The sequence below is a fragment of the Otolemur garnettii genome, unplaced genomic scaffold (genome assembly GCF_000181295.1).
Source record: "Otolemur garnettii isolate 467f Iridium unplaced genomic scaffold, OtoGar3 scaffold00146, whole genome shotgun sequence".
NCBI lineage: Eukaryota > Metazoa > Chordata > Mammalia > Primates > Galagidae > Otolemur > Otolemur garnettii.
The window spans coordinates 2,728,627-2,752,351 of NW_003852541.1; the positions used below are offsets into that span (position 1 = coordinate 2,728,627).

The 23,725-nt window shown below is 39.4% G+C and overlaps 1 protein-coding gene and 1 pseudogene across 1 annotated transcript; one reads left to right on the plus strand and one right to left on the minus strand.

Annotated features, from left to right (window-relative positions):
- The first annotated feature begins 6,437 nt into the window (after positions 1–6,437).
- ZNF354C (zinc finger protein 354C) lies at positions 6,438–22,839 on the plus strand. The gene is made up of 5 exons (XM_003799176.3): positions 6,438–6,477; positions 7,745–7,807; positions 18,588–18,714; positions 19,216–19,311; positions 20,800–22,839. The coding sequence occupies exons 2-5, from the start codon at positions 7,778–7,780 to the stop codon at positions 22,212–22,214; spliced, it is 1,668 nt and encodes a 555-aa protein (XP_003799224.2). The 5' UTR covers positions 6,438–6,477; positions 7,745–7,777; the 3' UTR covers positions 22,215–22,839.
- LOC100965238 lies at positions 12,538–12,951 on the minus strand (annotated as a pseudogene).
- Positions 22,840–23,725: the final 886 nt, after the last annotated feature.

The following is a 23,725-nucleotide window of genomic DNA, read 5'->3' on the forward strand; positions in this document are numbered from 1 at the left end:
CCATGGCACTCTGCCCAGGGGGACAGCTTGAGGCTCCATCTCAAAAAAAAAGAGGAGGATTACATAATTGTTATGAAATAATTATCCTTGGTTACAAAGATCAATAACAGCCCAAGGTTGGATGGGTTGTTGCTGGGCCAGTGTCCTTACAGAAGTATTGTTGTGTATGGTTGAGATGGCCTTTGTGCAAGATTATTGTTTTCATTGAGCCTTTCTTGGAGAACTTTGTCTTCTCTTCCTGGCCTTCCCTGGCTCTGTCAGGATTCTTTTAAGATCAGTGACTCCATTTTACTCTGACAACATCCACATGCCTATGTGTCCCCTCAATTTGAAGGGATTAGTTTGCTCTGTGACCTCAAGTTTCTGATGTATACATATCTAAGAAGAGTTATTGGTTTTCAGTTTTCTGAGCTTTTATCTTGTTCTGAGGATGGGCGTGATGAAGTCTGGTAAACACTTTTTCTATACTTGACCTTCAGGATACACTGGGATGTTCTCTAACACCAACAATCAATTCTCTGTTTTTTTTCTGAGGACTAGCTGGGTGTCCAATTTAATTCTGAAACTAATTATCTGGAGTTAGTGTCAGATTCCACAGATTGGAGCATTAAATTCTACAAGACTGCACCCACAACAGAAGCCAGTTGTGAGCACCTGACTATCTGTACTTCTGGTCAACTAGCTATAGATCAGAGGTTTCCATGAGTATCTCCTCAGGTTCAAGAATGTGCTGGAATAATATACAGAACTCAGGGAAAGTTTTACTAATAATACTGATTTATTATAAAAGATACAACTCACGAACAGCCAGATAGGAGAGGTGAATTGGGCAATATTTATAGGGAGGAGATCTTGAGATCCCATGCCCTCTCTGGAGATACCACCCTCCCAGCATCTCAAGGTATTCACCAATCCCAAAACTCAAGTCTCTTATTTCAAGACTTTTTATAGCACTTAATTTACAGTGACCTTCCTACCCAGAGGTTAGTGGGTGGGGCTGAATCGTGATCAGCCCCATTCTGAGGCTATCTAGGATCCCCATCCAAAGTCACCCCCTCAAGATATTTAGGTATGATCAAAATGGCTTGTTATGAATACCAAAGATGTTCCTATCACCGCTATAACTCAGGAAATTCTAAAAGCTTTTGAAAGATTTAAGCTGTAAATTAAAAATAAAATCTTAAGCTCATGAACTGAGCAGAACTCCTCTTAGCCAAGAGGACCCCCACAAAAACCTTAAAACTCTATTCCCAGCCATACTGGGAAGGTCACACATGCCTCTTTATACCTTCTCCTTTCTGGAGTTTAGGCACAACAATTGACCGGGATGAACGTTAAACGCAAGATATAAGATTAGCAAAACAGACTTTTTGTGGCAATGAGATACTACATTATAAACAAGACCTGATGTCAAGAAATGCAAAGGTTAAATCACCCTGTGGACCATCAGTTTGCTTTAACTGATCACTTTGAGTTAATATTTTAGGGCTTGCTCTATGATTAGCAGACTTCTTTATTTAAAAACATTCCCTTCTACTGACTCCAAGCTTATAAAAAGCTTAACTCTCTCAACCAATTACAAATTAAAGAATCTCTGAATCTACCTATAACCTATAAGCCCCCCCTACTTTGAGGTAGGGGCAGGATGCCTTTTGAGGCCAAACCAGTGTACACCTTCCATGTATCAATTTATAATTTTACCTACAATTCCTGTCTCTTAAACTGCATAAAACAAAATTATAACTTGACTGCTCTACAACCACTTTCTCAGGATCTCTGAGACTGTGTTTCCCAGGGTTGTGGTCACTCATATTCAGCTCAGAAAAAGCTTCTATAAATTATTGTAACATCTGATGTTTTTCTGTTAATAGTATAAAACTGAAATATCATAACAAAAGAGGAAATTACAAGGGTTTTAGAAGCTCTGTGCCATCAATTGGAGACAAAGACCAAAGACTTCTCTTATATCACAGGATATCCTACTTTGTTGAATTTCCTTAGACTTCTCTTTTACAGGATCCTCCTCTTGTTCCAGATTGTTAATAAAGAAATTGCTTCAGGGGATAAGACTTTGGACTATTTCTCTTTCCATAGCTAATCCTATCCTTCTGACCACATAGTTTTATACTATTTATATGATTATCAAGTTTATATTACTAGCCCTGACCTTGGTCCTGTACTGAAGATTCATATACACAATGGGCTCCACAAAATCCTTGCTGGATGTCTAATAGCTTTCTCAAACTTAGTGTATTCATAACTCATTTCTCATATCTTTATCTTTCACCCCTGGTCATTGGCCCCTTCCAGACCTGCTCTTCCCATAGTTTTTCCAGTCTCAGTTAATGCAATTTACTTCCTTCAGTTGCTCAGCTCCAAAATTTCATCATCATCTGTCTCCTCTCTTTCTTCTACACCACCCACCAGCTCTACTTTCAAAATGAATTCAGAATCCAACCACTTCTCATAATGCTACTCATTTTCAAATGCTGTCCTCTCTCACAGAGAGTCCAGAATAGCCTAATGAATCTTAGTATTTATGCTTTTTCCCTTGAGCCCTTCACTTTATTCTAAGCATAGCGAATCACTATGGGAAGCAGAGCTAGGAGGATCACTTGATTGCAGTGATTCAAGATCAGCCTGAGCAAAAGTAAGACCCCATCTCTACTAAAAATAGAAAAATTAGCCATGCCTGTGGCAGGAGCCCATAATCCCAGCTACCTGAGAGGTGGAAGCAGGAGGATCACTTGAACACAGTAATTTTTGGCTGATGTGAACTAGGCTGATGTCATGGCACTCTAGCCTGGGCAACAGAGACTCAGTCTCAAAAAATAGTAAATAAATAAAAACAGAAGCCAGAGCACATCTCTTGTTAAAGAAAAAATTATTTTTACACTGAAGTAAGAAAGACTTCATTCAAGGGTGGTACAGCAGGGGCATTGCAATAAGGGAGAGAGATTTGGATTAACTGCAAATACAACAGGACAAGCTGAGATTTACAGCCAAGGGTCTGGTTGAGGGGGGTCAAGTGGATGGGCAATTACTAAGAAGAGACACCAAGAGCAAGGGAATTCTTGCTAAACTGGCCATACAGCATTCTTGCTAACACAACAAAGGTTAGGGATGATGAACTCTATCAGATATTAAGGGAGATCAGATATCAAGGTTACGGAGATTCTTGCTAAACTAACTTACCAGAATTCTTTGCAAAGATTGGGCTGGGTGGGCCAAAGATAGGATGGAGGACAACTAAAAAGAGAACTCTAGACAAGCCTGACTAAAGGCTCACCATGGAGAGAGTTTTTGTGACTCTCCACTGCTCAGAACATCCTCATCTCATCCAGTGTAAAATTTAGTGACAAAATCCAAAAGGTGCCCACACATTCTGACCCCCTTGTTTCTGGTCCCCTACTACTCTCTCCTATTTCTTTCTGCTTCAGCAACAATATCTGAAACTATCCTTTATAAAAATAATAAAAGGCTATAAGGTTAACTACAAAGGTATAGGCATAATATGTGTGTGTGTGTGTGCATGCGTGTATGTGTGTGTATAGACATAGGTATACACACATACATACATATACCAGCCATTGTTTCCTAGCTTGCTTTCCTATAATTGCTTACTACTCAGGATTCACATAGCTGATAATCATAAAGATTCTTAGCTTTGTTCATTGCTCCCAGAGATAAATTACCCTTGTGAAACCTAAGACTGGTCTTTGAGATACGTTTCAGACCCTGCATTCAGGTAGACTGACAAAACAAGACAAGTGGCCTAAGGAACCAACTCAACTGGTCTTGAAGCTCAGGGAACTGACTTAGCACAAGATGACAATTTCTACTTCCTAATCCTGAGTTTATTCCCAGCCTATCAGCAGATCCGATTCCCTAGCCTGTGGCCCACCAAAACCCTTCCTATCAAATTCTTTGAAATGTGAATTTGAGATATTCCTCCATCTCCTCACATGGCACCTTTCTCTGCTATAACCCCTGTTGTCTCAGTGTATTGGCTTCCTCTTGAGCAGCAGGCAATGAAATCTGGTTGGGCTGTAACACATCCTTACTGTTCTTTCAACAGGCCATGCATGCTCCCACCTCATGGTATTTGGATCTGCTTTTCATTCTTCCAGAGCCTTCCAACAAATACTTAATGTGGCTCCCTCCTCACTCCTCATTTTCTATAGGTCTTTATTTCAACCACTTTCTCAGTGAAATATTTCTTAACCAGTTTGTGAAAATTGTAAAACTTCTTTCTTGAGTTACTGCTCCCATTCTTATTCTTGTTAGCATTTCTAAGGAAGTTTAAATTTTTCCCCTGAAGGTTTGAATTTTGAGTCTTTCATAAAACAAACTGATAAGACAGATTAACAGGACAAAAAGGCATACAAGTTTTATTAACGTGCATATAAGCATAGGGGTCATACAAAATATAAAAACTCAGAGGAAGGCAAGATGGTTGACACTTACCATCTTAAGGTTACAGGAATAATAGGGATTTGGATCATGGCAAAGACAGGTTATGGGAGAGAGAAGAGAAAATACCTGGAGAAAGTGGTCTTGTTTGCAGATGTAACCTCACATGTAGCAAACAGATGGTAACCTGTGGTTAAAGTTTCTCTGTCAGATTTTCAAAGGTGTCAAACTCTCAGTAAATCCTTTCCTAGATCTGGACAAGGGAGGACCTCAGTGAAAGCCAGCCTATTCATATGTTGTTTATTTCACTTTATTTCCTCTACAGATAGAAGTCTCCTCTATAAAAGACAGCTTTGTAGGGCTATTCCTGTCTGCAAGCACTCTAAATAGCCATCTCAAAGAATTATATTTTGGGATGAAATATTTTGGTCTCCTTTACACATCACTGTCTCAAAACATTTTTGTTTTTTTTTTTAATAAAATAGCTCATTAATACTCTTCTTGTTTATAATCTGTCTTTCCTCTCCCCCAGTAGAATTCAGCTGCACGTGTGCACAGGTTTTGCCAATTTTGCTCACTGGTGTATTTCTAGCATCTGGAACAATGCCAGGCACAAGATAGGTGTTCAATATTATATTATTTTTTTTAAGTTGAATGAATGATTGGAATCCTGTAATGAAAATGAATGAACTTCAGATGTATTTAGACGAATTTAAAAGTGTTTGTGTTGAGCAATAATGGAAGGGGAAATATATATATATATATATATATATATAACATTTCGTTCACATAAAGATCAAAAACCTTGTGAAAGTAAAATTTAATGTTTAGGGGCAGATGCATATGGAGTAATCATTTTACAAACTAAACAAGGGAATACTGTAAGCAACTCAGGAAAATGCAGAACCTTGTGGCGAAGGCTTCCAAAAGCCAAGGAAGTTTTGGTATTCATTTTATTATTCTAAAACCCACCTATGGCTCGGCGCCTAAGGCACCAGCCACGTACACCTGAGCTAGCAGGATCGAATCCAGCCCGGGCCCACCAACAACAATGACGGCTGCAACCAAAAAATAGCCGGGCGTTGAGGCGGGTGCCTGTAGTCTCAGCTACTTGGGAGGTGGAGGCAGGAGACTCGCTTGAGCCCCGGAATTGGAGGTTGCTGTGAGCTGTGCTGTCAAAGCACTCTACCCACGGTGATAGCTTGAGGCTCTGTCTCAAAAAACCCCCCAAAACAAAAACCCCACCTATGCATACGTTACCTTTCGTGTATGGTACGCATTAAAATAATTGAAAACAATCATCACGAGTGGTGGAAGCAATTGCACACTGACCCTCCTTAAGGCATCTGAAAGAGTGCTGGGCAGCACGAGCGGGTCACGCCTGGACCGCAGGACTTGGGGAGGCGGAGGCGGGAGCAGCCCTGAGGCGGCCGGCGCCTGAGTCCCAGCCACTTGGCAGGCTGAGGCAGGGACATCGCTTCATCGGCCATTATACCCTAGCCCCGGCGACAAAGGGAGACTCTGAGTCTCAAAAGAGAAAAGATTGTTTTTCCAAATCATCTTGCCTGCTAACGGGCCAATCCCGCCGGCTGACTAACGCAGCATCTCCCGCCGCGGGAGCTCCGGCGCCGGCGCGCTCCCTCGCAGGCAAACAGATAGCCCGGGAATGGTTGTGCATCTCCCAGAAGTCACTGCGTGCACCGCGTGGGCCTCTGGGAAGCATAGCGGCGGGGACCCGAGGCATGCCGGGAATCGTAGTCCTCTGGGGGAGCTCTGGGCTACGAGGACGGCTCGCGGCCTTTGTGGGGGTCTCGTGGCGTGGTGCTTCCTGGCTCCGCGAGAACCGTCCGCCTGGGGCTGAAGCGCTCCCGGTTTCCTCTTCTGGACCGCAGTTGGAGCCCGCGCCTGTAGCCGAGCAAGTGGGGCGGCGTGCGGAGCCTTGGCAGGGTCTGCGCGGCCAGGGGGTCCAGAGGTGCTGCTCTGCGAAGCGGCCTGGGTGGCCCGGCCCTGCGGGGCGTCGCGCTGGTGCCTAGGAGGCCCGCGGGGAGGGAGCGGCCCTGTCAGGTGAGCCAGGGTATGCCGGGACCGCGGGGATGCGTGTCTGTCCGTCCTTTGTGACTGCTTTTCTGAGATTTCTTAGTAAAACGGAAATAATAAAAACAATAGCTAATACCTATAGAGAACGTACCCCTAGGCCTAGCGCCTACAGTGAATTAACTGATTAAACCTCAGATAACAGATGGGTTGGCTGTACACTTCCCATTTTACAGATGAACAAACCGAGGCTCAGAGTGGCCGGGTAATTTGCTGAATACGGACTCAGACCAGGATTGCCTTCCTGCTTCTATTATTTTTCGTCTTGGTGACTTTGGGCAGGTCATGTCTCCCTAGTTCTCAGTCTCCTTAACATATGGATAGTGGAGCAGCAGTATTTATAGAGGTGTTGTAAAGATTAAAAATAATCCACTGGAAGCATTCACGATTTCTTGGCGTGGAGGAGGTGTGTGAGTACTTCCACTGCAGTTTTCCTCCACCAATTTTCCCTCTGCAGGTTCATTCAGAAGCTGCTTCTGGCATCTTCTTCCCTTGCTCTCTGTAGTCAGGTGGGGTTTCCACCCCTCCTACCGGGGGAAGCTCGTTTCCAGCTGTGAATGGGAAACTGTTTCCAGCTGTGATTTAAGAGGGGGAGCAGAGCCACCTGCGCCTTGCGCGGGGGCATTGTGTCAATCATATTACCTTAGGTGGGATATGATAAGGCCAGACCCAGACCTGGAGGGAGAGACTGGCAAAGTTTACAGGTAGTATTATATTCATGGTTCCTTAGGGAGAACACTGCCCTCCAGGGAAGGGCCAAGTCCTGGGGCCCGTTATGAAGCAGAGAGCATGGGTGAATGTAGTCAAACCTCTACTGCAGTTTCTACAGGGAGGAAAGGGCAGGCAAGGCAAGCAAGTTTAGAATAGGCTACCTAAGTTGGAAAGTGGCATCCCCCAAAACTTCATATTCACTGTGACTGCTGGAGTTTGTAGTATAAAGCTGTCTAATGACTCTAGATATCTGTGGGTGAGTCACAATTTGCTTATAGGTCGCTAATGGACCCTAAGATGGAGGTTAGAGCATCAGTGTACAGAATTTAGGGGTCTGGCTAATACAAGGAAAGGATGGAGGTTGGCAGATTGGCTTGGTAAATGCTCTTTCTGCTTGGTTCACATTACTTATGTGGTAGCTGGTGGCCATTATGTGGTAGCTGGTGGCCATTATGGGTGGTAACTTCCTTTCTTCAATCCATCCCTTGACCCCAGAGTTCCTCATGACACCTTTTTTTCTTTCCAGACCTACCCTGACAGGAAAACTAAGAAGGAAGCAATGGCAGTGGATTTGTCTGCTCAGAGGACAGTAAGTGAAGTTTGTTTTTTTTGTTAATTGTCTTCTGGATTCAAAGATGGTAGACACATTTCCATACTTTGTCCAGGTACTTTTCTATCAAAGGAAGACTGTGGATAATCCAGACCTTCAAAGTTTTTCCCAGGATCTGGAGCATATCCAGAGACTGTGGAAGAATCTGCCTCTTTTGTTCCCACAACACTTTTGATGTATCCCAAGTTCAATTTGTGACCAAAATTTGAGTCATCTCTGAACATACATGCTTCTTGCTGTAATAGGTGCTTGGTGAGGAATATGGAGTATTAGGCAGGCCTAGACTTTACAGAGGATATAGTCACATTTGGGGCAAAGACACTCTAAATAAACATTTATTGAGCACTGGCCGTGCACAGGATCCTGTGCAGCACACTGGGAATACAAAGATGAAAAATATTATTTCCTTTCTTGGGAGTTCATGGTACTCATCTAGGAAATATGATTAAATGTCAGGGGAAACATCCAAGAAGCAAGGATATTTTGAGTTGATGTTCAAGGCTGGAACTGATATTGGGGGTTTGGGAAGACTAAAGGCATCCCAAAAGGAGTCAGCTTGGCTTGGGCTTTGATGCTGGCACTGGGAGTTCATGAGCCTTGAACCTTTTTTTTTTAATTTGTGAGGCAGGGTCTTGCTCTGCCCCCAGTCTGAAGCTCAGTGGTACAGTTATAGTTTACTGCTCAACTTGAACTCCTGGGCTCAAACAGTCCTCCTACCTCAGTCTCCCAAGTAGCTGGGAGTATAGACATGTCACCACACCTCCTACCTCAGTCTCCCAAGTAGCTGGGACTATAGACTGTCACCACACCTATTTTTTTTCTTTTTTAAATTTTTTGTACAGACAGGGTTTCACTGTGTTGCCTAGGCTGGTCTTGAACTCCTAGACTCACAGGATACTGCTGCCTCAGACTCCCAAAGTGCTGGGATTACAGGCATGAGCTAAAGTGCCTAGCCCAAATGTCCCTCTTATCTGATTAATCAATGCCTTTATCACCTCTCATCCTTTTTCTCCCCCTACTTAGACTCTCTACCAGCCCCCCCGCCTTTTTTTTGTTGTTGTTCTTTCCCTGTTGAGATTCATTTTCTTTCTTTTTCTTTCTTTTTTTTTTTTTTTTTCCTCAGTTTTTGGCCGGGGCTGGGTTTGAACCCACCACCTCCAGCATATGGGGCCAGTGCCCTACTCCTTTGAGCCACAGGCACCTCCTGAGATTCATTTTCGTTACTTAAACCATCTGATTTCTGAATATTTTCGCTAATCTCTATCCTCAGGTCTAATCTTTTTCATAAAATTCCAGTTTGTCATTCCCAATCCTTTATTAAATGTTTCCATGTGGAAGTCCCATCTTTCCCCCAACATTGGCTCCCTTTCCTCGTCTCCTTTGTGCAGATTTTCTACCATACCCTGAAACCTCTGTTTTTCACTGACTGCATTCCAAAAAGTAGTGATAGCCCATAGGCTAAAAATATGGACTCTAGAATGTGAGTGACTTCATGACTTCAGATCCAAGGTAGGGATGTGACTGTGATCAAGTTATTTTATCTCTCTATGCCTTGTTTTCTTAAGTGGGGTTAATAATACAGAGGGTTCCAAAAAAGTGTATACACATTTTAAACAAGGAAAAAACTGTATTAAATTTGTAATACTCAATATTTCTTCTTCTTTTTTTTTTTTTAGAGACAGAGTCTCACTTTATTGCCCTCGGTAGAATGCGGTGGCATCACAGCTCACAGCAACCTCCAACTCCTGGCTTAGGCAATTCTCCTGCCTCAGCCTCCCAAGTAGCTGGGACTACAGGTGCCTGCCACAACACCTGGCTATTTTTTGTTGCTATTTGGCCAGGCCAGTTTCGAACCTGCCACACACACACCCTCAACCCCCCACCCCCATAATATGGGGCCGGTGCCCTACTCACTGAGCCACAGGTGCTGCCTATCAATACAACAATAACAAAAGATGAGTACAAGTCACATTGAGCACCTCTTACAATTGCAGACGGAAGTCAAACATGACTTGAATATTACAAATTTAATATAGTTTTTTCCTTTCTTAAAATGTGTAAACATTTTTTTGGCACACTATACATCCCTCATTGAGTTGGTGTGAACATTGATATCAGTAATAACTACAGACATTTACTGTGTGCCAGGTGTTGTGTGTGTATTACTATCTACAAAAATATTTATTCTTTTTATGTATTAACTCATTTAATTCTTATAAGGCAGTGGTTCTCAATCTTCTGATGCCACAACCTTTTAGTATAGTTCCTCATGTTGTGGTGACCCCCAACCGTAAAATTATTTTCACTGCTACTTCATAACTGTAATTTTGCTACTGTTATGAATTGTAATGTAAATATCTGATATGCAGGATTTATTTAGACAACCCCTGTGAAAAGGTCATTTGACCCCCAAAGGGGTGGCGACCCACAGGTTAAGAATCACTGTCATAAGAGGACTAAATTTTACAGATGAGGGAACTGAGCCATAGAGAAGCAAGTAACTTGGTCAAAGTCACACAGTTGGCTTTTGAATCCAGACAAGACAGCCTATATACTGCTACCATTATGGTCTGAGAAAGCAGAGAATAGTACATATACTTAATAAAATCTCAATAAATGCTGGCTGTTACTATTATTAATATTAGCAGCAACAGTATTTTAGGACATACTAAATTTGTTATGCATCACTCACTAGGCTGGACTTTACTTTGATTCCTTAATTACAAGGAAATAGACATCTCAGGAAAGCAAAATAAAAGAGCAGCAAAATGGAGTATGAAGCAACACCCAGCTATTATCTGGGCTACCCTCTGCCCAAAGGTAGGGCTCTACGCTATCTGAGATTTCCTGCCTCATTTAAACTGAGGGCATATATACACAAGATTTTGTTGGCAACTTGGAGTCAGTCTTTTGTGGACAGCTAATTCAATATCTAAACCTTTCAGTTAAGTCTCTTGAAGATTTAGGGTGATCCAATTACAGGTCTTATAATACCCCATTTGAGTCAGTTCAATAGTAATATCCAATCTCAACTTCTGTCCTAATTAAGAGTACTGAGGGATAAAGTTCTCTCTTCTGCCTGTTAGAAAAATTAAGTAGCAAAAAAAACATAATATGTAGGGGGCTCTTTGTACATTTTATAACTGTTGCTTATCTATTTCCATTTTATTATTTATCATCTAGGGAAGGGCACATGGAACTTGGTACTGATTGCCTAATGGTCATGGTTTCTTAATTACATTGTTTTTTGCAGTAATTCAGTACCTTCTTTAGGTATTATCCATATTGTTAAAAAAAAAAATCTTAAATTTTTTACAGTTTTAGGTTAAAGAAAAATTGCATGATTACCATATACTTGCAGCCGCTTTTCCCCTATTAACATCTTACATTAGTGTGGTCCATTTGTTACAATCAATAAAGCAGTATTCATGCATTATTATTAACTCAAGTCTACATTCACATTTCTTTAGTTTTTACCTAATGTACTCTTCCTCGATCCCATCCAGGATATCATGTTACATTGAGTTTTCATGTCTCCTCAGGTTCCTGTTGGCTGTGACACTGACAGACTTTCCTTGCTGATAATGACCATAATAGTTTTGAGGAGAATTCTTTAGGTATTTTCTAGGCCACCTCACTGTATTGTAATTTTTCTGATGTTTTTCTCTTTATTAAGCTAGGATTATGGGTCTCGAGGGGGAAAACTACAGAGGTAAAGTGACATCCTACCAAAATTGCATACTAATTAGATGATTTATCACTGTTGATGTTGACCTTGATCACCTAAGGTCCTGTTTATCACGTTTCTCCATTATAAAGTTTTACTTTCTTTTTCTATCCCATGTGGTACTCTTTGGATAGAAGACAATATGTACAGCCCACATTTAAGGAGTGGTGAGTTATTCCTTAAGGGAATCTACATAAAATATTTGGAAATCTGCATGGAAGATTGTCACTTCTTCCTATTTATTTTATTTTTTTTCCATTTTTTGGCCAGGGCTGGGTTTGAACCCACCACCTCCAGTATATGGGGCCAGCACCCTACTCCTTTGAGCCATAGGCACCACCTACTTCTTCCTATTTATTTATTCAGGCATTTATTTATATTAGTATAGCAAACAGGGACCTTTCTACTGTCTCTACATGTCAGTTATGCTTCTTTTTTAAAAAACATTTTTAGTTGTTACTCTGTACTTTTTAATATAAACATACAACTAATATAAGTCCACCTTCAGATAACATACTGTTTCATGGGTAGTACAAGTACTTTATAAGAAAGAATCCCCAGTACTTTCCACTCATTTCTGTGACATTGCTGTCATTCATTTCACTCATCTATATGCTGTAATCACCTAGTACATTGTTATTATTAATGTAAGCAGTTATCTTTAGATCAAGAATATGAAAAATACAGTATTCTATTTTATCATGTATTCCTTCTCTTTCATTCCTCTTATCTTTATGTAGGTTCAAGTTTCTGACCTGTATTATTTTCCTTCTCCCTGAAGAGCATCTATCATTCATTAGAAGGAAGGTCTGTTGGTAATGAATTCTCTTGGTTTTTGTCTGATAAAGTCTCTAATTCTCATCCCTTTTGAAGAATAATTTCACAAACTATAGAATTCTAGGTTGGCAATTTTTTTATCTAAAACTTTATTTTTTTTTTTTTTAGTCTTTTAATTTTTATTACTCAAAAGAGCTCCATTTTCTCACTTACCTTTCTGACTCTACGCTTGTGCCTTCAACACTTTCACAATGATTTTCTGCTCCTTTATAAGGAAAGCATGCTTGATGCTGTCACACACACATAGAACCACCGTATGCCCTGCTGACGTGTTTTCTTTGTTTTGTTTTAGACAGCCTCATAAGAACTTTAGGTCTCACAGCACGAACCCCTCGAAGTCTGCCAGGGCACACACCACATGCAGATTTTGGTGCATTCTCAGCCTTCTTGGTATAAAGGTAAACAATTTTATTACCAGGGATTCGGGACAGCCTAGTTTTGTTAGAGGCTGTATTGTAGGAAAGTCTACAATGGTATGTCAAATGCTGCACCATTCTGAGATCCTCTAGACAGCATCCCTGGAAGAAGTTTTAACACTTTAAATTCATTTCACTGTCTTCTTATCTACATTGTTGCTAATAAGATTTACTGTGATTCTTATCCTTGTTCCTCTGTAGGCATAATGTTTTATTCTGTGTCTTTAAAGATTTTCTCTTTGACTTTGTTTTTTTGCAGTTTGAATATGATTTGCCTAGGTATGCGTATTTTGGTATTCTGCTTGGCATTCTCTGAGCTTTCTGGATTTGTGATTTGATATCTGTCATTAATTTTAGAAATTTCTCTAGCCATTATTATTTCAGATATTCCCTCGGCTGCATTTTCTCTTTCATCTGCTGGCATTCTAATTATATAGTAATTTTAAATTATAAAAACAGCTTACCATTGAAAGTCTGGAGTCTCAGCTGAAAAATTTAAAGACTTAAATCTTTAAAGGCTAGAATCATCGAAAGTGTCACATGTGTAGTAGTCAATGCTTGCTCTTAACTCATGGCTGAGACCGTAGGTAGGACTATTGGATGGAACATCTACTGTGATCTCTCATGTGTCTTGAGCTTACAACATGGTGGCTGGGCTCCAAAATTGACCATCCAGGGCGATGCCTGTGGCTCAGAGGAGTAGAGCGCCAACCCCATATGCTGGAGGTGGCAGGTTCAAACCCAGCCCCGACCAAAAAAAAAAAAAACTGAAAAAGTGACCATCCAGTTATCCAGCTAAAAGGTGTATTCTTCAACTGCCTCTTCTTGGAAGTCACATAGCATCACTTCCACTGAATTGCAGGAGTTATAGGACTTAGAAGCCCCTGCACAAGTTCAAGGAAAGGAAATTTAGAACTCACTTCTCAGTGGGAGAAATTTCAGTGTCACATTATGCGAAGAACATGTGAAATGGAAGAGAAATTGGTGTGGTTGTCGTCATGGACACCAGTATAGCCTTCCACATCTGTCAAGAGTTGAAAATGTGTGTTAACTTCGACCCAATTAGTTCAGTTTCTAGCAGTTTCTCTTATAAATGTAGATGTATATGTACCCAGAGATTATCTTTGTGAGATTGGCCATCATGCGTTGCACCAGCAAAAAATAGAAACCATCTGAGTACCCATCACTAAGGCAAAGGGTTAAATGAGTCAAATGAGTTATGGTAGGTAATATAATAAATTATGGAATTTATTTATTATAATGTTTACAAACTTTATAGCCACCCTATATAGTGATTAAAAAGAAAGAGGCCTGTTTATGCACATATGACAAGATCCATTAGATACTACATACAACTAAAGCAGGATTGAGACTTTTTCCATTAGAAAAAGGATATGTGTACATATGTATATTTGCGTTAAAAAATCTCTGGAAAGAAAGAAAGTAAACTGATGCAAGCTACTTATAGAATAGGACTGCTGATTTGGGCTGGGAAAGAATATTTAACATATCAACTGTATTCTTTTATCTCTTTCTATTCCTTAGCGTGTATCTGTTTTCCTTTTGTTTAAAAAAACAGGCAAAAGAGGGGTGACGCCTGTGTCTTAGTAGGTGGGGCACCAGCCTCATATACTGAGGGTGGCAGGTTGGAATCCAGCCTTGGCCAAACTGCAACAAAAAATAGCCAGACCTTGTGGTGGGCGCCTATAGTCCCAGCTACTCAGGAGGCTGAGGCAAGAGAATTGCCTAAGCCCAGGAGTAGGAGGTTGCTGTGAGCTGTGATGCACAGCACTCTACCGAGGGTGATAAAGCAAGACTCTGTCTCTAAAAAAAAAAAAAAAAAGGCAAAAGAATACCTACAAGTATAATTGGATATGAATTCTGAAATATATTCTTTAAACGTGAACAAAAGTTGTGAATAATAAGATTGAGTGTGATTTACATTGATTTCAATTGAAATAACCTTGGGGTTATGAAAAAATAAACTCAGACCCACTCAGATGCTATTAATTGGTGATTTATTCACACCTGCACAGGGTGCCGTTGTTCTCAGACAAGCCACCCGAAGGGCAGGGTTTTTTACCTTTTATACCTTTTTTTCTCTGCGTAGCTTAAGCAGGGGGGACGAGGAACGTTGCCATTGGCAGGGTTACAGCTTGGTTGTCAATGGATATGTCTCATGTAACAATGGTTATGATTATATAACAATAATTGATCAGTGGATACATCTCATATCACAATGGTTATGGTTATACAACAGTAATTAATAAAGCCTCAGTGAGTTTTCCAACATTGTTCCTCTACTGAGAGCTTGGGGGTTTTGTGAAACTTGGGACTTTCCGTGCCTCTTTGAATTCTGGAGAGCATGGGAATGGGCTGGGAAGGCCTGTAGGGTGGAGGGGCGGGGGAACGGAAGAGGGCAGGAGGTTGCCCATAGGGCAGGGGGAACAGGAATTCACAACACAATTTTTTAATTTTTCCAAAGGGATCGTGTTTAATTTGTACACTTTTTAAAAAGCTAATGAAATTTAAAAAGAAATGGAATGCCTTTTGTTGGAAGTGTTCTAAGGTCCAGGATGATGGGATTGGAAGTAAAGATAGAACATAGGGTTGCTATGAGTATATCCCGCACATAGCAGCAAGAAGCTTACATCAGTTTGCTAGGACTGCCATAACAAAACACCAGACTGGATGGCTACAGCTGATACATCACTAACCAATGCTGTCCAATAGAAGTATAGCGAGAACCATGAATATAAGCCCCATATCTAATATAAAATATTCCACTAGCCACATTTAAAAAATTATCAGAAGCAAGTAGATTAATAATATATTTATTTAATCAATATAAAATTATTATTGGGATACTGTGTGTGTGTGTGTATAAATCATGTTCTTCAAGTTAAAAGAAAATAGTATGTATTTTATACTTATAGCACATCTCAATTCAGAATAGCTGTACTTCATATACTCAATAGTCTGGCTATTATCTACCATATTAGGCAGAATTGTCACATACAAATCACAAAAACCAAAGATTGGAAAGCAGACAGAAAAAAGTTATATCATGAAGAGAATTAATGTTTAAATGACCATCAGCTTCTCATCAGAAACTACAAAGGCCAGAAGACAATAGAGTGACATTTTACACGCTGAAGAAGGAAAAATATCAACCTGGAATTCTATTCCAATGAAAATATTCTTCAAGAATGAAGGTGAAATAAAGGCATTTTCAGAAAAAAGGAAAATTAAGTTAATTCATTGCCAGCAAGCTTACATTGTATGGCCTGCTAAAAGACATTCTTCAAGCTAAAAGGAAAATAGGCCAGATGGGAACTCTGATTTTACGAAGAAATGAAGAACATTAGAAATGGTACCTATATGAATAAAATTCTTGGTTCTCTCAATTTCTTTAAGATGCATATGACTTTTTAAAGCAAAATTACAATATTGCATTATGGGACTTACAACATAGGTAGATGTCATATATATGACAACTGTGGAGATAGAATTCATTTTCATCAGTACTGGAAAATCTCTGTCTTCATCTGTGGGGATGCTTGGATCTCTATTTATAGACTTGTGGCCAAAACAATGTAAGGGCAGCCTGTGTCTTGTTTAAGATCTAAATGCCACTGGCTATCCCTGGTAAACTTCTTTACTATTAGTTTGCAACTGGCCTAAATGATTTGATAAGCCTCACTTGAATATATAAAATACCCTTGATGAGAGTTACTCCTTTGAGCTCTCCCCAAACCAATATTCTTCACGCAGATCCAGAGACAAGGCATAGTCTATGTGTGCAAATAAGGGAAACTGGGCATGGAATGTCTCTTGGCTTCCCTGCTCTCTTTTTTTCTCTTGAGACATTGTACTTTACCTTTAAAGAAAAGCCTTATGTAAGTATGCTCAGTGAACTCTAGTGGACTCTAAACTGGGAAAAATCTTTGTGACAACTATAGCACAAATAAGAGGTAGTGGTGTCCTATTACTTAAAAGATTCTGGTGTTCAATGTGAAATGAAACATTATCTCTGAATACTATGAATAACCAAGAAGGTATATTATCGCTCTCAGAGTGATCATTAAAAATGCAAAATGGCATAACCAAAAAGTCAACATATAAATTAAACTGGAATATAAAAAAATTCCAAAGAAAGGAACAGAGGGGGGAACAATTAAGCCTAATGGAAGGGCATGAAGTAATAAGTGAAAGATTGCTTTTAACAAATGTACTATTTTGTAGCTTGCTTTTTCATGTGAATCAATAATATATCAAGGTCAAATTCCAGTGTCAGCATAGAGATCTACCTCATTTTATTTAATGGCCGCATAATATTTCATGGAATAAATGTACTATAGTTTGCTTATCCATTCTCTTATTGATACCAGTGTAGGTTGTCTTCAAGTCTTTTTTTTTTTTTTTATTGAATGGTAACTATGTACATTAATGCACTTCTGGGGTACAGTGTGGGGTTTTCACACACAATCGTCTTCAAGTCTTTGTCATTGTTTTTATTTCCTATTGCTACTATAATAAATTACCACAAACTCAGCAACTTAAAACAACACAAATTTATTCCCTTATGGTTCTGAAAGTCCTAATCTGAAATCAGTTTTACTGGCTTAGGGTGAAGCAGGGCTGTTTCCTTCTGAAGGATCTGCAGGGAAAATCTGTATCCTCAGATTTCTCCTTCTGGTGGTTGCCTGCAGTCCTTGGCTTGTGGCCCTTTTGTCCATCTTCAAAGCATGGTACTTAAATCTGAAGAATTCCTCTTGGGTTCTTATAAGGATTATTGTGATTGTGTCAGATATGCCTGGATAATCATCCAAGATAATCTACCATCAGGAGATCTTTTATTTAAACAGATCCCAAAGTCCCTTTTGACATACATGTAACATTTACCGATTCATTATTCAGCTCATCACAACCATTTACTTAAAGTAATGTTTCTGTAAGCATCCTTGAGCAAGCATCCCTATCCAGTTGTGTGATTTTTTTCTTGTGGTAGAATCCTAGAAGTACAGGGACAAAGTGATGTATGTTTTACATACAAAGTGTCCACTAAAGCATTGTACCCATTTGTACTTCATTTAGTTCTTTCATACAAGAGATGCTGTCAGCCCAGCTCTTGCTTCCCCACATTTTGGGGCTTAACTGAGGTTCTTTTTTTTGAGACAGAACTTCAAGCTGTCCCTCTGGGTAGAGTGCTGTGGCATCACAGCTCACAGCAACATCCAGCTCCTGGGCTCAGCCTCCCAAGTAGCTGGGACCACAGGCACACCCACCCACCACAATGCCTGGCTATTTTTTGGTTGCAGCCATCATTGTTGTTTGGCGGGCCCGGGCTAGATTTTATATCTCACAAATCCCTTTATGTTTTTGTTCTGATGACATTTACCTAGTTTCCCACCATATCTCTAAATATATTCTGATTTATATTTTTTTATTTTATTTAATTTGGATTTTGCGTGGAAAAGAGGACGTAAACATGTACGTTCAGTCTCTTACAAAGACCCCGGGCTGAGGAATTTATTTTACCTGTTGGCAAGGACTTTGCCTTTTTCCCCTACCCCTGCTCTTCTCCTCACCCATGTGGCTTGTGTCTTTACCCCTAACTGGTACTCAATAAATACTTGTGGTTCAAAACATTTCATAACTAGTTGATTTGAAATACTTAGAATTCCTGAGACATTTTCACAATTGATTGCTACACATCCCAGTGTCACCTTCTGTTGAAGATGATGGTCTCTGAACAGGAATGGGTTTGCTGTTACAGGAGTCTGTGACATTCAGGGATGTGGCTGTGCTCTTTAGCCAGGATGAGTGGTTGCACCTGGACTCTGCCCAGAGAACCTTGTACCGGGAAGTGATGCTGGAGAACTATAACAACCTGGCCTCATTGGGTAAGAAGTTTTGTGGATAATGAAGAATCTGTTCTAGGAACACCTTGCAGCTTTGACCTTGAGGTTCAATGTCTGTAGTTTTCTCCCCAGATGTACACCTGGGAAAGGTTAAATTGCCGTGGAGTTGAAAGTGTACATTTTTGTTGTGATGCCCTTCTTGCTATTCTTTTCTCCTTCTCTGCCCTTCCTCACACTCGATCCCCAATCAGAGTTTCTGCTTTGGAATGGGCCAATGACTAAATCCCATTTTAGATTCTGGAAAACATAGACATGCCCCATTTTAGAACTGTTTATTGCCAGGGCCTTATATTGTTTCTGAAATGAGTCCTTCCTCCTGACACACATCCTGAAAGCTCCAGCACCCCCAGTAGTGCCAGTGCGGCTACTCTGCCTCCTAAGCCTTGCTTTCTTTGCCTTGGAGGTTAAGAGTGAGTGGTATGTGAGTCCTGGGATTACTCTTCATGCCATTTCTTCAAACGCCATTTCTTTCCTTATGAGCAGGGATTCCATTTTCAATGCCAAAGGTGATTTGCCAGTTGCAACAAGGAGAGGATCCTTGCACTGTGGAAGGAGAAGTCCCTTCAGACTCCTGCATAGGTGAGTGAGAGACTGGGAAATAGGCACAAGGGAGTTTTTAATAGATGAGCTGGTTGGTCATGAGGAGGCAGTACTCTGAAAACATTCTTGGAAATACCGAGCCCTGTTGAGATGCTAAGGGCCAATTAGATGTAATTTTGAGTTGTGTAAATTTTTTAAGTACACACAATTACCTAATTGCAATGACTCAATTTTAATCTATTTCCAATTATGGATTGATTACATAAAACCAGGTTTTAACTCAGAATACTCATGAATCAGCTCATACTAAATCCTTTCATCTAGAATCAGAAGTGAGCTTGGGGCTTAGGTGTATTTCAGAAATTTAGGACACTGACTTCAAATCTTTTATAGATTTTCGTTATTCTCAGAAGATTCCTACAAAGAGAATTCAGTCTTCTGGTTCTAGTTTATTAAAAGAAATGAATATATGTATTTCTCCTCATGTTCAAATGAAAAGGGGAAAGGTGATAAAAGGGAAGTAAGAAGAAAATTGTTACTCTAATAATCAGGTATAGGTTGTTGCACAATATGGTTGTTACTCCATATTTTCCTTTTTTTTTAATAATGAACATCACATCTTGAACTTAGATCAAATATTGTCCACGCAGTCATATTTCACGGCTGTTGTAATTTTTTAAACCTGAATGTCCTCTCTTTTTTTTCTGAGTCAGGGTAGAGTACAGTGATAGCATCATAGCTCACTGAACCTGAGCTGAGCTTGAGCAGTCCTGCCTCACCCTCCTTTGTAGCAGGGCCTACAGCATACTGAACTGAGCTTGGTTAATTTTTTTCTGTATTTTTTAGAGATGTAATTTTTTCATTTCATTTCTCAGGCTAGTCTGCCACTCCTAGCTACAAATAATCTTCCCTCTTTAGCCTCCCAAATTGCTAGGATTATAGGAGTGAGCCACACTGGGCCTGGCCCTCAGTGTCCTCTTTTTAAAAGACTCTTTACTGTTTGACACATTATGGATAGGAAATCACAATCATATATGAAATTATAAAGTTTAAGGGAAACAATCAGAATATTTAAAAATTATTGCATATAGGGTTTCAAAAGAAGCATGGGAAAATAATGAAAGTAACATATGAGTAGGAAGGAGAGAATAAAGACAAGTTGCCCGTCTCATTGCCTAGTATATGCAGAGTGGAAAATGTATCTCGTAGTATTTTAAGTTTATCATCTTACATTTTCTGTAGCCTCATGTCTTCTGCTAAGCATGTTTTGTCTTACTTTACATCTCTCAGGGATCAGTCTCTTCATTTTTAGTGTTAATTTACCTAGTTTATTCTCCTACATCACTCTTTTATCATTGTATCTTTTTTTCCATGATCCATTCCATTTTCCTCCAGGTTCAAGTCTATATTTGAGATCAAATGGTTGCAAATCTGTTTTATGAATATTTTTGGTAATTTTGTGTCCTACTGATGTATCAGTTTGTTTTCTCCAGCAGGGGAGGCATAAATACTTCTGATTTATTTCAGGTTTCAAGACCTGGCCTAAAATAGAAGGATTGCCTCCCAGACAGGACATATTTATAGAAGAAACATCTTGGGGAATAACAAAGAAAGAATCAACTAAGTATAGTCATGGGGACATCAACTTTGGAGAAGCTGTGGAGTCTGAGAGTAGTATAGAACAGGAGCAAGAGAGGAAAACTCATAGGAAAAGAGTAGCCTCACTTGAGAAAACCATGAGTGGAGATGGAAACCATACAAGTCTTGAATTGGGGGAAAGCTTATTTACAAATACAATTCTTGTTACACAACAAGGTGTTCCTATAGAAAGTGTACCCACTATGAATTATACTTTTGGGGGAGATTTTAAACAGAGTTTTAATCTAAGAAGATGCCTCCAGATTTACCCAGGAGAAAAACCTTATATCTGTAGTGAATGTGGGAAAAGCTTCAACCAGAGTCTTTATCTTATTGAACATCAGAGAATTCATACTGGTGAGAAACCCTACAAATGTAATGAATGTGAGAAAACCTTCAACCATAGATCATCCCTTCTTTCTCATCAAAGAATTCACACTGGAGAGAAACCTTACAAATGTAACGAGTGTGAAAAAGCATTTAGCAACAGTTCAACCCTTATCAAACATCTAAGAGTACACACTGGAGAGAAGCCCTACCGGTGTAAGGAGTGTGGTAAAGCCTTCAGCCAGTGTTCCACCCTGACTGTACATCAGAGAATTCATACTGGAGAGAAACTCTATAAATGTAGTGAATGTGAGAAGGCCTTCAACTGTAGAGCAAAACTTCATAGACATCAAAGAATCCATACAGGTGAGAAACCCTATAAATGTAATGAGTGTGGGAAAGGTTACAGCCAGTTTACATCTCTAGCTGAACATCAGAAACTTCATACTGGAGAACAGTTGTGTAAATGCTTGGAATGTGGGAGAACCTTCACACGTATTGCAACTCTTATTGAACATCAGAGAATTCATACTGGACAAAAACCCTATCAATGTAATGAATGTAAGAAAACCTTCAACCAGTATTCATCTTTTAATGAACATCGAAAAATTCATACTGGGGAGAAACTTTATACCTGTGAAGAATGTGGGAAAGCCTTTGGTTGCAAATCCAACCTTTATAGGCATCAGAGAATTCATACTGGAGAGAAACCCTATCAGTGTAATCAGTGTGGAAAAGCTTTCAGCCAGTATTCATTCCTCACTGAACATGAGCGAATCCACACTGGAGAGAAACTCTATAAATGTATGGAATGTGGGAAAGCATATAGTTATAGATCAAACCTCTGTAGACATAAAAAAGTTCACTATAAAGAAAAGCTCTTTACATGGAAGGAATATGGGAAACCTTTTATGAACAGCTCCTCTCTTACTCCGTATCAGAGATTTCTTAGAGGAGATAAGCCCTATGAGGTTTAGTTCATCTCAAATAATCTAAGACTTCCACACGGAGAATAATCAGGAAAATTATAAATAGAATACAAACTTCTAACAATTTTAAGTCTTTTACTTCTTCTACAGGAAATATGTTAGTTACCACTAAGTAATGGTAAAATTAATCAGTGAAAATATAAAGATCCTCAACTTGTCAAGTTTTAAAAGACCCATAAATTCTAGGGTTTCTAAAAATCCACAAATAATTTTTTAATTCATAGTAAAATGTAAAAGGTCTTTTTTTAAATGATGAAAAATAATTGAACATAAGTTTTGTTTCTCTCCTTAGACCATATCCTCTTTATAAGAGTAAGCTTCAATACATAAATTTTCTCCTGAAAACAGTTATTGAGTTAATAATGTGAATAAGTATGGGACCTTGTTTTCTAAAATGATAGACTGACATAGGAAGCTTGCCTTTTCATAAGGAGATGCCAAAGATAAAAAAGAATTATTTAAATTTGACTATTCACAGGGAAATAATAAAGTTCTTTATATGAGCTGCCCCAATAGCAAGTAATATACATAAGTGTACAAATACAGAAATGCATATGTGAGTGTATACATTTATACACATATAAACATGCAGTTTTGAAAAACATTTTGTCAAAGCCCTTTATGATTTAAAAAATTCAACTTTATTTAGCATTTCATTTTTAGACTTAAAATTTTGTCCAAATGAAGACTTTCTTACTTTCCTTTATCATTTCTTTTCTTTTTTAAGAGACATAGTCTTGCTCTGTTGTCCAGGCTAGGTACAGGGGTATAATCACAGCTCACTGCAGTATTGACCTGGGCTCAAGTGATCCTCCTGCCTTAGCCTGCCAAGTACCAGGGGCTGCAGGTGTACACCACAATGCCCAGCTAATTTTTCTTACTTTTTGTAAAGATGGTGCTTTACTATGTTGCCTAGGCTGATCTCTAACTCCTAGCCTCTAATGATCCTCCTGCCTTAGTCTCTCAAAGCACTGGGATTACAGGTGTGAGCCAGTGTGCCTGGCCTATGTTCCTATATTATTTCTTAATTTGATGTGTTTCTGTATAACTGAACATAATCTTATTATATTAACATAATATAATACTTGTAATAGTATTATAGAAGGTAGAATAAACTGAAGCAGTTAGAAAGACTTGTGCAAATAACTTATCTGTAGCAGAAAATATATATTTGACACTATAACAGACTGTATGTCTGGTAGCTTATTAGAGCCAAGAGAGATTTTAGTGTAATTTAATTATAGCCTTTCATTTTACTTATGTTGAATTTGAGATTAGTAGGCAAAATCAAGACTAGAATCTAGGTCTTCATCTCTGACATTGCATGATAATCATAGGCTTATTTCTGTCATCAAATCCCAAGACAACTATTTTGTAACCTGGTTGGACACAGTTGTGGTAATTTAATCAGGTGCCTTTTGATCTTTAAGGGCTTTTTTTTCTGCCTTTAATCTTAAAAATTGACTTATTTACAACCACACTTTTTTTCTTAAGAGTCC

What these genes read in the sequence shown, in the direction of transcription:
- ZNF354C (XM_003799176.3), top strand. Translation starts at nt 7,778, where the DNA reads ATGGCAGTGGATTTGTCTGCTCAGAGGACA. An exon ending in ATTTGTCTGCTCAGAGGACA is followed by an intron (nt 7,808 to 18,587) that starts GTAAGTGAAGTT and finishes TTGCTGTTACAG; the next exon opens with GAGTCTGTGACATTCAGGGA. An exon ending in CCCTTCAGACTCCTGCATAG is followed by an intron (nt 19,312 to 20,799) that starts GTGAGTGAGAGA and finishes GATTTATTTCAG; the next exon opens with GTTTCAAGACCTGGCCTAAA.